Genomic DNA, 14,508 nt, shown 5'->3' with positions numbered 1-14,508 from the left:
TGGCTATTTTCATTTTAAATTCATTACATTATTGAGGCAGATCAAAAGATTGACATCACAAAAAAGTATTTTATTGTTGATTTGAACAGATGCAGTCCCAGCCATTTACGTTCTGTTGTATTTGAGACTACAGTAGAACTCCCGTTCAATGAAGTCATGTTTGCTCCCAGAAATTTTTCACAACAGGAGACTTTTCAAAATAGACTTTTCAATATAACATCTCAGATGTAAACACGCACACACACACACGCACGCACGCACGCACGCACGCACACACACACACACACACACACACACACACACACACGCATGCACGCACACAATTTATATATGTACTCTTTGTTTTATTCCAATCGTTCATAAGTTTGAGTATATACTTACTGTATTTGATTTTGTTTAACATTAACATACATTTGTTTTAGATTAATTACTCCACTTTGTCTGTTGGTTTACAAAAGTCATTTGTACTCTTTTGCTTACCGTATTTTCACGACTATAAGGCGCTATTGAAAGTCTAAAATTTTCTCCAAAATGGACAGTACGCCTTATAATGCGATGCGTCTTTTCTATGAGCCGAGTTCCAAAATCTGGCTGAGACCCGACATGCTGTTTATATAGAGAAAAGGCGGAAGTGAGGTCGGCCAATCAGTGAAGTGCGGGGAATCGGTCGGCCAATCAGTGAAGTGCGTCCGCGCACTTATATTTACATATCTCTCTCTCCATAATTTACATATATGAAGAGAGGTGGACGTGAGGGAGGACAGGCACGCAGGGGGTGGGTCCGGCAATGAGTGAAGGGTGGGCGTGTAAGGCACGCCTCTAGCAGGTACCAGCACATGTATAAAATGTGAGTGTGTGCATTATTGCAAAACAACTTCGGTTTTGGTTTTCAAGAACCCCCGAAAATGAGTTCCACAAAGAGACACGCCTACGAAGCGCAATTCAAGCTCCAAGCCATCGGTTATGCAGTGAAACACGGGAATCGAGCAGCCGCCAGAGAATTTAATATCAACGAATCCATGGTTCGCAAATGGAGGAAGCAGGAGAACGAGCTTCGCCAAGTCAAAAAGACCAAGCGCAGTTTCCGTGGAAATAAGGCGAGGTGGCCAGAGTTGGAAGACCAACTGGAGCGGTGGATTCTTGATCAAAGAGCAGCCGGCAGAAGCGTCCCCACGGTCACCATTCGACTAAGGGCGAAAACGTTAGCCGAAGAATTGAAAATTTTCAAGGAGGTCCGTCTTGGTGCTTTCGCTTTATGAAACGGTGCCATCTATCTATGAGAGTGAAGACGACCATGGCTCAGCAACTTCCAGCGGACTACAAAGAAAAGCTGGCCGTTTTCCGCACCTACTGCAGTAAGAAGATTGTTGACAAACGTATCCAGCCTCACCACATTACCAACATGGACGAGGTCCCGCTGACTTTCGACATCCCGGTGAACCACACTGTGGAGAAGAAGGGGACCAGCACGGTTGCGATACGCACAACGGGGCACGAGAAGTCAGCTTTCACTGTCGTTCTTGCTTGTCATGCTAACGGACAGAAACTGCCACCTATGGTGATTTTCAAGCGAAAGACGCTGCCGAAAGAAAAGTTTCCAGCCGGCGTCATCGTGAAAGCAAACCAAAAGGGCTGGATGGACGAGGAGAAAATGAGAGAGTGGCTAAGTGAGGTGTATGCTTTTTCGCTTTCTCGCCGTCACTCTTGATTTGCGACTCCATGCGTGCCCATCTCACACCAGCGGTGAAAGACAAAGTCAAGCAAATGAACTCCGAGCTTGCCGTCATTCCCGGAGGCTTGACGAAAGAACTCCAACCGCTGGACATCGGCATCAACCGGGCGTTCAAGGTGAAGTTGCGAGCGGCATGGGAAAAATGGATGATCGATGGCGAACACAGCTTCACGAAGAGTGGGAGGCAGCGCTAGTTACGCCAAGATCTGTGAATGGATTGTAGCTGCTTGGACGAACGTTGCTCCTAGTACAGTTGTTCGAGCTTTTGGCAAAGCCGGCATCATTTCCGTGGAGCCACATGACGACGAGAGTGACTCTGAGAACGAGGGGGAACCCGGCGGTTTGAATGGATTACCGATACTTGCACAATTGTTTAATTCGGACACAGAAGATGACGACTTTGATGGCTTTCTGAGTGATGCTTGAGCAAAAAACGTGAGTACCTTGTAAATAAAATACACCCGAACTCAGTTCTGCTTTCGTTGCCTTTTTAAAAACGTGTTTTAGCTTCGAGCTTCAGTGTGTGCTTCAAGCTAACGTGTTAGCGAACGTGTTAGCATGCATGCATGCCGTATGTTTAAGCGTATGTTTTACCACTTTAAAACTGCGCCTATTCGTGCGGTGCGTCCTGTATATGTGTAAAATACAGAAATGTCACCCATTAATGAGACTGCGGCCATTGGTACGGTGCGTCGAATAGTCGTGAAAATACGGTACCTTACAAAAATTTTATCCTTTTAAATGTTACATATTTAGACTGTAAATTTCCCCATTTTGGGACGAATAAAGGTTATCTTATCTTATCTTACCTTATTGTGGCCAAACATTCCACACCTGGCATCGGCGTGGAAGACGCCATTATCTACCTCCTCCACTCAGTGCTGTCACACTTGGAGAAGGCTGGGAGCACTGTGAGAATCATGTTCTTTGATTTCTCCAGTGCCTTCAACACCATCCAGCCCAATTTGCTGGGAGGCAAACTGCAGAACGCCGGAGTGGACCACCATCTCACAGCATGGATCATAGACTACCTCACAAATTGGCCGCAGTACGTGAGATTGCAGAGCTGTGAGTCGGACCGGCTTCTCTGCAGCACTGGAGCGCCGCAGGGGACTGTTCTGGCTCCATTCCTGTTCATCCTCTACACCTCGGACTTCAGACACGACACTCCAAACTGCCACCTTCAGAAGTTCTCCGATGACTCTGCGATTGTTGGCCTCATTACAGAAGGGGACGATCGGGAGTATAGGGGACTGACAAAGGACTTTGTGGACTGGTGCCAGCAGAATCTCCTCCAGATCAACCCTAGGAAAACTAAGGAGTTGGTTGTGGATTTCTGCAGGAAAAAGTCCTCACCAGCACCGATGAACATCCAGGGTATGGACATAGAGAGGGTGACCTCCTACAAGTACCTTGGTGTTCTTCTGAACGACAAACTGGAAAGGGTCTACAAACACGGATACCCTGATTAGGAAAGGACAGAGCCGACTCTTCCTACTCAGGAAACTGAGGTCTTTTGGGGTTCAGGGGTCACTCCTTAAGACGTTCTATAACTCGGCGGTGGCCTCGGCCATCCATTATGGCATTGTCTGCTGGTCAGGCAGCATCTCGGCCCGGGACAGAAAGAGACTGGAGCGACTGGTCAGGAAGGCCAGTTCTGTCCTGGGTTGCTCCCTTGACACTCTGGAGGAGGTGGGCAACAGAAGGATGCTAACTAAGCTAAAAGCTATGATGGCCAGTCCCTCCCACCCCCTCCAGCCCGCCCTGACAGCACTTGGTAGCTCCTTCAGCCAGAGACTGTTATACCCGCGCTGCAAGAAGGAGAGATACCGACGCTCGTTCCTACCGACTGCTGTCAGGCTGATGAAAAAAAAAATAACAATCATAATAATAATAATAATTAAATGATGTGAAGGAAAATTGTAAATAGTACTGCAATTTATCCATTTGTGTTCATATTGTATTTAATTGAAAGATGTTTGTTGTTTTTTTTTTTCTCTTTCTCCTTTCTTTCTACATACATTCTTGCTGCTGGAGGCTGTAAATTTCCCCATTGTGGGACGAATAAATCTTATCTTATCTTATATGTTAAATCAAATGAAGCAACAATGTTATTGGAAATATAAATTATTACCACAAAGCAGGATAACTTCTTGCCACTGTCATTTTGTACAAACAGCAAAGGGTTGAAGCACTGGCATGAAGATGAATATCTTCATGCGAGTGTGTTTTTTTTCCAACACATCGACTAAGTTGAAATACTTAATAGTTATTTAACTCATAAAATTCTGTTCCCGGAAAACAACACTTTGGCCTCTGACGACATAGTAAGTTACTCGAAGTGAAACCAGTGTGTCACAAGAACACATAATTCTACTCTTTGTAACTGCATTACTTAATTAATATTTTAGGAGAACATGACATATTATGGTAAAAATTAAACTTAGCTCTTCTCGTTTAAAAAAAAATGTGGTTGGAATTCCACTTTACAATTTCCCCTGCGTGTAAAAACATGACACAGTAAATGCAAATGTACAATTGATTTGTATTTTTTTGTTAAACTTTTGTTTTAAGCAAATTGTTTAAGTTATGGTTGGTGTATTTTATTTAACTTATTTGGGCTCTTTTTAAATTTGTGTGCTGTTAGATTAAACTAAAATTAGATCTGTTTCTCATAGAATGCGACTATTACACCCGATAATTTTGCCATTTGCCATGGCACTGGCCTGGATCTATCCTGTGATGAGGACCATTCGGGATGTGGTTTTCGAAAAGGAATCCAGGATGAAAGAAACCATGAAATTGATGGGTCTGAGTTCAGGAACACTGTGGCTCAGCTGGTTCATCACCTCTCTTGTACCTTCCCTGGTGTCTATTGTACCCCTGGCTGCTCTTCTCAAGGCAAGATTATCACTCAATCTATCAAATGTATTTGACAAAATAACAGACTGGAATTGAAATCTGAAATCCATAATCAACAAGATGTAGTCGTTTAATCCCTCTATTGAGTGTGCACGTCTGCCCATGCAGTCAACTTTTCTTTTAAATAACGTGTTTTCTTCTTGTTGTCTCTAGTGGGGTCGAATCGTGAAATTCACCAGTCTGGGTGTTTTGATTTTTTTCCTTGTGGCATTTTCTACCGCCAACATCATGCTGTGTTTCCTCATGAGTACTTTCTTTTCCAAGGCCAACCTGGCCACTGTATGTGGGGGGCTGATATACTTAAGCCTCCACATACCACCCTTACTGTCTCTGACGTTGAAAACCACCACCAAGGCAGCAACAATTTTTGCTGTAAGTAGTATGTTTTGTTTTTACAATGGGCGGTCCAGTGGTTCGCGCGTTCAACCTCACAGTGCAGAGGTTAACTTCCAGCTCCCTATGTGAAGTATGCATATTCTCCGGGTACTCCGGTTTCCTCCCACATTCCAAAGACATGCATGGCAGGCTGATTGAACACTCTAAATTTTCCCGAGGTATGAGTGAGGATTGTTGTTCGTCTCTGTGTGCCCTGCAATTGGCTGGCAACTGGTTCAAGGTGTCCCCCCCGGCTGGCTGGGATAGGCTCCAGCATTCCCCGCAACCCTTGTGTGGATAAAGCAGAACAGAAAATGGATGGATTGATGTTTTTACAACAGAATGCATCACATTTACTCAAAAATACACCTTTTAACATTTTCTCTCACTACTTTCTCAGAGCTTTCTGTCTCCAGCGGCCTTTGGGTTTGCCTGTCAGTGTTTCTATCCTTCTGAATCGCAAGGCATTGGGATCCAGTGGAATAATATCGGATCAAGTGTCAGTGAGAAAGTCTCACTGAACTTTGGAATATTTATCATGATGTTTTTTGTGGATGCCTTCGTCTATGCTGCAGCAGCTTGGTACATTGATGCTGTCTTCCCAGGTATGATTGCATTTTGCTCATTTCATCTATCTGATTGACTCAAAATTTCGTCTGAACCAGCTCAAAATCTTGCAAAATAGACAATACCGTAATTTCTGAACTACAAGCTGCTGCTTTTGCCACGCGCTTTGAGCCCTGCGGTTTATTTTATGATGCAGCTTGTTTAAAGATTTTTCCAATGGCCGCCAGCGAGCGCACGAGCAGAAAAGCTAACAGTGAGACGCTATCATGTGTCACAGTGAACACAACCGGCCGTGAGAGGGCGCACTTCACCTGTGTTTTGAGCTTTTCATGAAGGCTTTCTACTGAACATAGAAAATGGACAGCATTAATAAAATGAAAGACCGAGATATGTCAAATTGGACTAACAAATAGAAAAGTATACAAAAATGGACAAGTCTGACTTGTGAGCACTTTACGGCATGTTGTATGTGCCCGAAACACGTGGAAAACTACTAATCTCCCCTGCTTCACGGCTGTTCACATGACTCACCATGCGACGCTGTGCAAACTCCCAAACGGCAATATTTTACTATTAATATCAGCCTGGTTACAATGATGATTGCAAATACATCAGGTCTGAACTAGGGATGTGAATCTCAGCACTGAGGACGATTCGATACACATCTCGATGCACTACCCGCGATGCGATACTTAAACGATACGTGGAATTTTCTGGTGACACGATGCGATACGACGCGATACACATTTAGTTCAAATCAATGCGATCCGATACGATATAATGCAATTTGTTGCAATATTGTGCAATTAATTAAACATGATGCAAATAAGCAAAGAAAAAAAGTTTTAAAAAAGATGGAATTCAGTATGGTATTGCAAAAAGGATATCACTTTATTCCTTAGAAACAGTAGAACGTGTAAAACAACTTATTTAAGCCCTTTCACAATTGGGTTTTGTGCAAAGAAAATGTAAACAATTCCGCACCTGAGCCTCACAAACAAACACAAACAGACTACTCTGAGTGTCTTATATGAAATATCTATCTCCATAGGACAGAAAAAAAAATACGATTTAAACAATGTGGAAGTCACAGCCTCAAAGCTGCTGTGTGTATTGCAGCATACTGTAGAGGAGGGGGAGCTGTCAATTTGCTCTTGGCACTCCTTGGACGCAGGTTCTTATATCTCTCTATAAGGTGGAAGAAGACCCAACACCACATTTTTTCTTCAGTTTATCGCAATGCAACACGAATTGATTTGGGCTCCTGTGAGTCTCAGATTTCATCAGGAAGCCCCGACAAAATACAGTCACACGTTTATACAGGCGTACTATGGTCATGAGGGGCGGGCACTCCTTCCCCTTATGTAAAAATCAGAAACAAAGAAAGGTCAATGCAGTTCGATGACAAAGTACAGACCATATCTGCTCTGCACAAATTATGAGATTGGAGTTCCTTCCTCAGGGAACTTGACAGCCCTGAGGGGCTCAGCAGGGATGGAAGACCAGAAGAAGATACTTGGGGCTGTTAACAGTATTCTGCTGACTCGTTTGCAGCACTTGGTGGGCATTGGCGGGAGTGCTCTTGATTGGTTTAGGTCCTATCTAGCTGACAGGACCTTTTGTGTCAGCCTTGGCTGCTCTGAATCACGCACTGCTCCCCTGTCATGTGGTGTTCCACAGGGCTCAATTCTGGGGCCTCTGCTGTTCTCGCTGTATCTGCTCCCATTGGGTTCCATCTTAAGGAAACATGGTATTCCTTTCCACTGCTATGCAGATGACTGCCAGATCTATGTCCCACTGAGCAAGAAAGACACCTTCTCATTAAGGCCACTCCTATCCTGTCTGGAAGAAATCAAAACCTGGATGGCACAAAATTTCTTGAAGTTCAACGAAAAGAAGACAGAGGTGATATTGTTTGGCCCCAGTGGACCTTGTACATTCCATCCTGTAGACTTGGGCCCCCTATCTCCTTATCTGAAATCAACGGTCTCAAACTTGGGACTTAAACTGGACAGTGATTTCAAACTCGATCGGCAAATTGGTGCCGTTGTTAAATCCAGCTTCTTTCACCTTAGACAGCTGGCCAAAATAAAACCTTTCCTCTCACATGAACACTTTGAGACAGTAATTCATGCCTTTGTCACATCCCGGCTCGATTACTGCAACGCCCTGTACTTTGGAGTCAGCCAGTCCTCCATCAAGCGCCTTCAGCTGGTACAGAATGCCGCTGCTCGCCTCTTGACTGGTACTCGTAAGAGGGAGCATATAACTCCTACTTTGGCATCCCTTCACTGGCTCCCCATTCATTTTAGAATTATTTTTAAGATCCTCCTCTTTGTTTTCAAATCTCTGAATAATCTCGCGCCACCTTACCTCTCTGAGCTCATACGCCCCTACACCCCTGCCCGGCGCCTCAGGTCTGTGGACCAGTCTTTGCTAGACGTACCAAGAACTAAACTGAGGCTCAGAGGGGATCGAGCCTTTTCTGTTGCTGGTCCATCTCTCTGGAATGACCTCCCACTGAACATTCGGCAAGCCTCCTCGCTGCCCATCTTTAAAGCCCTCCTCAAAACTCACTTGTATTCTTTGGCGTTTGACTCAGCATGACTTAGATTTGCTCTTGATTTTACTGCTTGGTGCTTTCTACCGCCTTATTACTTATTACTTATTACTGATTCGTCTTACTGTTTATTGTATATGTTAAATCGTTCCATGTACAGCACTTTGTATGCAGCGATGGCTGTTTGAAAGTGCTCTATAAATACTGTTGACTTGACTTGACTTGACTTAATCACTCAAGGGGAAACAGGATCTAAACTTCACACTACATTCTTTGTTTTAAGTACTTCAGCAGATGATTAGGACAAAGACAAGTATCAATAGTTCTCATAACAAGGTGAAATTCCTCAACAATTTTCTACAACTACTTCTAGACGAATACTTCCTTAACACGTACACAGACCACTCTCACTGAGTGTCTCAAAATTAAATGTCCTAAAGAGTCATCCATATATAGTTTTTCCTTGCGCGATCACAGTGAGCTGCAACGGGACCCCCAAAATAAGAGATTTTTTTTTTCTGATCCTGACCTGGTTTGCCAAGAGTTTCTCCGGTGTGCGACGAGGAACTGGACGGGGAGGGAGGAGGGAGGGGGCGGGAAACTTGTCAGTGATGTGGTGCCATCGTTTTTAGTGGGTCTGCATATTTGTGGTGCTGCCGTTGTATGGCTTCTTAGTGCGACATTCTTTGCAAATTACGGAGGTTTTATCAAGCTTTCCGTCTTTCTTTTCAAAGCCGTAGTATATCCGAACATAAGATCTGTATGTTGCGGGTGCATTAAATATACTAGTTTCCTCACTGCTCCTTGCGCGAACTTACATCGTGTTTCGCTAGTAGTGTACTGCACTGTATGTGATTCACGACTTCCGTCCGTATTCAACACATTCAGTCTTTGTTAGAAGTACCAAGAACTAATCTGAGGCTCAGAGGGGATCGAGCCTTTTCTGTTGCTGGTCCCTCTCTCTGGAATGACCTCCCACTGAACATTCGGCAAGCCTCCTCGCTGCCCATCTTTAAAGCCCTCCTCAAAACTCACTTGTATTCTTTGGCGTTCGACTCAGCATGACTTTAGATTTGTTCTTGATTTTACTGCTTGGTGCTTTCTACCGCCTTTATTACAGATTTGTCTTACTGTTTATTGTACATGTTAAATTGCTCCATGTACAGCACTTTGTATGCAGCGATGGCTGTTTGAAAGTGCTCTATAAATACTGTTGACTTGACTTGATTTGACAAAACGCAAAATAATGACGGTTCATTCATTGCGCCTAGGAAAAGGCAGCTAGGTGACATTTAACATGAATAAAACGGCGCTTGAATAAGATTTTACCGATACCCACCAATGCATCGTGATGAATCCAGATTTCACCAGTCAATTGCGTCACACCCAGTGAATGAGCCGATGCATTTGCATCGCGCACGTGCGCATCGATGCATCAATTAATATCGATTCTTTTCCACACCCTTAGTCCACACAGCTCAGCGTTCATCTGCCTTCACTTTGTGGTCCAAGTCTCACGAGATTTCCCATGAGATTATCCGACGCTGCTTTTGTAGTGATTGTGCTCCATTTATTAAATGAGGCAGCATTCACTACAACAATAGAGTATTGTTCACCTGGTTACATATGCCAAAAGAAAACATACAGAATAACATTGTTGTGAATGTTGACATGAAAGCGTGCATGGTAGAAAGCCTCATGGAGGAATGGTTGATCGGTTATTATGGCAAGATAGGATGTTTTCACATTCAAACTAAGCATTACTCGACAGGGAACGGTACCATTTTTTTAAAACCAGCTGTGTGATTGCTCTTTTACTGCCGTGGTAAAAGAAACGTTGGGTATGTTATTAAACGTGGAAACCTCTTTCTATGTACCGTCATTCTTTGCAAATATCTCCTGTTACAATATGGGCACCTGAAATTGGTTTTCATGTGTTGCTATTGAGCTATGGCATGTAGGAAGTTTAAATAAATATTTAGTCACGTGTATTAGTAACAGGCTTCAGTAGTAGCAACACACAAGTAGACTTGTATAATAATCATTACCTGCTAAAACCAACACTGATTCAGGAAAAAAGTGGTGTCTTAAACAATAACAAATCAAATTAAAATATGCTGTCTCATGTTGGCTCCTTAATTTCTGATTATTTCTGACTGTTCCATGTCAGGTGCTAGAACCAAACCGAATGATGTTTTTCAATCCCAATCAATTCAGGCTCAGGCAAAACAAAAATACCAACAGAAAGCACTGGACAAAACGAGCCGGGAAAAGCAAACTCGACGCGCTTGCAAAAAGCAAGGTACAAGGAAAAACACTGAAGACAAATAAACGAAATGTTCAGAGTCCAACAACATAAAACAAAAGACCAACAGCAAACCACATAAAATCTTTACAAAAAAGGAACCACGAAAAACGAGAGCGACTACGAATGATTGCGAGGTCTAAAAATCAAAGCTTGAGGTACAGCAGCAAGCAAGGTCAACTATCCGACAGCGACTTGGAAACTTGACAGTCCTTAAATGCTAGGTAGTAAGGCTTGATTGAGAAACTCATTTGAAAAATGAATTTCCTGCCTAGTACTTGGACTATGGGACCCTGTTTTGAGTTCACTGTCGGAAGTAATCCTCGTGGCGGCAGACTGGCCTGACATACTAAAACTGGAGCGCAATATTCAATTGCCTTTGAACTGTATGTGCAACTGGAATTTCGGCAAAAACTGATTTGACTTTGGTGTTATGACAATAACATACATGAGTGGATGTGCTTCAGGTCAATATGGCTTGCCCCTGCCGTGGAACTTCCTCTTTGATATCAACTATTGGAAGGGAATTCAAGTGGTGAAAAGCAGGCAGATTCCAGTTGCCCCAATGGAGGAGAATAAAGGTGAGACTTTCGGAATGCGGAACACAAACTGATCCGGCCTAAGGTTACGGTACAGCGTTCAGGGTTCGGCAACTACTTTTCCTGAGTGGCCAAATTTCGGCCACAGGTTATTGACCTAAATTTGAATCACAGTTGCACAATGTGGCAAGGTCAGAATTTGCAGCAGGTTGAAATGCACATTAGCGCATGCTAAAGTTGATTTTTGGGTTTGAATCAAGTGAGACATAAAATTCAGCATATACTCAACATTTTGTTTTCCACCAATACTCAATTATAATTGCATATGAAGCAATAATTGGATCTGTATTTAAGGGACAATTAGTGAATGGTGTAGGTAGAAGTCAATTGTTATAAGCCGGCTGGCATCCAAAAGTATAACTTGATATTTTGTGTTGACTAACTTGGACTGAAACTTAAGTCGCGACGGTCGCTTGTAGCACAATAGCTAGGAATAGAGGTGCGAAGTCGTGCCATTTAAATCAGCCGACATCAATTTGGGTCCACCGAGCAATTTGCGATATGACCTAGACTTGAAAAATTACGGCTGGCATTGGCATTGTGAACCATGGCAAAAGTTGTCAACTCATCCCGGAGTCAAGGGTGACCTATGGCAGGAAAGAAGAAAAGGGAAGTAGAATTGAAAAAACAGAAAAACAAAAAGTCATCATTCAGCACAATTTACATAATGAGTTTCAAGTAGTTGTATATTAATGTGTCATTCATTTCGCGTATCAATTTGACAAGAAAAGGAAAAAGTGTACATACAAATACTTTTTCACCCTTATCCGTGCTATACTTAAATAGTCCTGCAAGTTTTGTGTGTTTTTGTCAGGGACGACGTAAACACACACTGGCAATGTCTTACATCACTTTTCTCTCATACTCCTAATCAATATTAAGTTACATGACAGCAGTCAACCAATTGACGAACTTAAATCTGATTTATAGAGCTTTTTTTTTTAATTTGACTTTTGAATCTGTTTTTGAACACAGCAAGCGAGTCACACATTTTCAGATCTGTTTCAAAAGTATTCCACAATTTACACCGACAACAGAAACATACCTTTGCTGAATGTTTGTTCTCGTTTTGGATTTTTCGCTGAGGCAAGTACAGTGGTAACTCTACTTACAAAATTAATTGGGTCTGGAAGAAATTTCTGAAACAGAAAATTTGTAACTAGAGACACGTTTTCCATGTAAATGCTCTAATGTTCCAACCCCCCCCCCCGCCCCCCCGCCAAATTCAGACCTAAATCTTTTCTAAAGCATAAAAGTGCATGAATATATATTAGAAATAATTAGATTATTGCACAGTAAATGAGAGGTGTGCATAATGAAAAAAAACAATATAGTAACAAATAAAAATGATGGCTATTCAACTTTTTATAACATAAAACAATGACCAACAAAGGGAGACAGAAAAGGAATCCTGACAGTTTGCTGTTAAGCATCCTGAGATCAGTGGTGGGCAAACTTTTTTGCTCGGAGACCACATTGATTTCTAAAATTTAACAGGTGGGCCGGGTCAGCACACGATATGTTACATAAAAAGACTGCATATGTTGACAGTCCATTCCAAACAGCAACATAACAAAAGCATTAAAGTGTGAACATACTCTTTTTGTTGTTGTTTTTCATGAAAACAATGAAACAACTATGGTATATGTCCTGTATGAATATCCAAGAACGTTAACAACATACTGTACATGTGTGACAAAATATTGCTCCAAAACTGTAGCATACAGTACAGGTATACAAAAACTACAAAATAAAAAATATACCAAATATAACAAAGCTAGGACTATTTGCTAAAAAATGAGATGAGTAAGAGACCTGGTGGCTTTTCTTTCCACTCACTCACTGTCTCTAACTTTACCTCCCCTAGATCACCACACATGACAACAACGTGTCACGTTGTGCCCGAAGCGATAGACAGATCGCTTCGTGCACAACAAAAATAAGGAAGTGGATCCCCGAGATAGCAGACACGAAACGAGATTTTGTCAAAGAACAAAAAAAAAGAGTCTTTAATACGAAACACAAAATACCCGACAGGAAGAATAACAAAAAGCGCTGGTCAAATAAGGACCAGGGGAAAAATAAGGGAACAACAGAAAACGCTCGCGGAAAACAAAAGCGAGGAAGATCAGAATAGACTATGGGAATAATTTACATACAATCAATAACTTGTACGACAAGACAATTGCCAAAAGGCTAGGAAGCAACGAGTAATATTAATATAGGGTTTTTTCGCGAAAGAACAATGGCGCGGCGTGGAATTCTCCGGCAGTGAGTAAACTGCCAGAGTCTCCTAATAAAGGAAGAATAATCATCCCGAATGAATAACAGGTGTGCAGTCGGCGGGGAGAAAGCCCGCCCCCTGCAGGTAGACACGGGACGTGACACAACGTTGCTCAGCTGATGTCGGGCAAGGAACTTTTGAATCCAGCCACGGGACGCTTCGAAGTCTTCGATGTTCATAGCTAGCGCAATGAAACTCGCCTCCTCTCTTATTAGCGGTCCAGTTTGCAGAAAATTTTTAACATGGTAACAGTCAACCCATTGCAGGAAACGTTCATTTACTCGAGCCGCAAGCAATTCACTCCGAGCATGGAAATTGCCAGAATGGGACTGAGCAAGAATCGCTTCCTTGTTTTTCAAAGTCTCGTAGATTTGAGTCTTTCCGACTCCAAGCGTCTCCTGAATGTTTCGTACTTTGTAACCTGCTTCGTTTATTCAGATACATATCACTTTCCCTTCCGCAGTCCTTCATCTCCCTCTCCCTCCCTGTACTCTGCAATATGAAATTATGTGATTACTAATCCAAATGAAATTAATGCAATCATTCATATTAAACCTTAATTGCGTACCAACCTTCGTCGGGCCGGATTAAAAAGACCAACGGGCCGGATCCGGCCCGCGGGCTGGAGTTTGTCCACCTCTGTCTTAGATGTTAAAATAAAAACAAGGGGGGAACAAGACAGATTCTAACCATTCTCCTTAAATGGGAGCATGGTTTGAAACTGAGGGAAAAAACCCTTAGCACAAAGAGTGCCCATTTTAAAGAGATGTACAACGAATCTCAAGACTTATCATGGCGTGAACAGAGAGGATGGAATAAGGGGAAAGTGTTGCAAGCAAGCTTTTACAGTCCTGTCTTGTTGCATAGACTGATGAAACCTACTCAAATGAGAGACAAAATACATTATGAAATACCAAATGAAAGAGAGTGGTTCAATTGCAATAGCTTCAACACGCTTGAGCATATATTCTTATGATTTGGCAGTAGCCGACTCGCTTTAAAACCCAGAAATGTATTTTTGAAAACGTGAATGTTCAAGCTGACAAAATTATCTTCCACGAAATATACCTCAGCGCAGTTCATTGTGGTTTCAAAGCGCTGAGAAGTTTCTCCAAAGACAAAATCATGCCATTCATTCCTCAACTCTTGAGACGTTGCCAAGTG

At 42.5% G+C, this 14,508-nt stretch overlaps 2 protein-coding genes across 2 annotated transcripts in view; both read left to right on the top strand.

The window, feature by feature from the left end:
• LOC127593083 (uncharacterized) overlaps positions 1-3,622 on the top strand; it is a 43,618-nt gene extending 39,996 nt beyond the window's left edge. Inside the window, exon 2 of the mRNA XM_052054308.1 lies at positions 3,425-3,622. The gene's annotated coding sequence lies outside the window, so the exon portion shown is untranslated. The remainder of the gene's footprint in view (positions 1-3,424) is intronic.
• Positions 1-14,508, top strand: part of LOC127593454 (phospholipid-transporting ATPase ABCA1-like) — a 139,214-nt gene that overhangs the window by 69,757 nt on the left and 54,949 nt on the right. The window contains exons 6-9 of the mRNA XM_052054912.1: positions 4,411-4,633; positions 4,808-5,026; positions 5,430-5,634; positions 10,929-11,042. Coding sequence (XP_051910872.1) covers positions 4,411-4,633; positions 4,808-5,026; positions 5,430-5,634; positions 10,929-11,042 — 761 coding nt within the window. The remainder of the gene's footprint in view (positions 1-4,410; positions 4,634-4,807; positions 5,027-5,429; positions 5,635-10,928; positions 11,043-14,508) is intronic.

Source organism: Hippocampus zosterae, chromosome 20 (genome assembly GCF_025434085.1).
Source record: "Hippocampus zosterae strain Florida chromosome 20, ASM2543408v3, whole genome shotgun sequence".
Classification (NCBI taxonomy): domain Eukaryota; kingdom Metazoa; phylum Chordata; class Actinopteri; order Syngnathiformes; family Syngnathidae; genus Hippocampus; species Hippocampus zosterae.
Note: the sequence above shows the minus strand (reverse complement) of the source record. Positions and strands in the feature narration are given on the sequence as shown.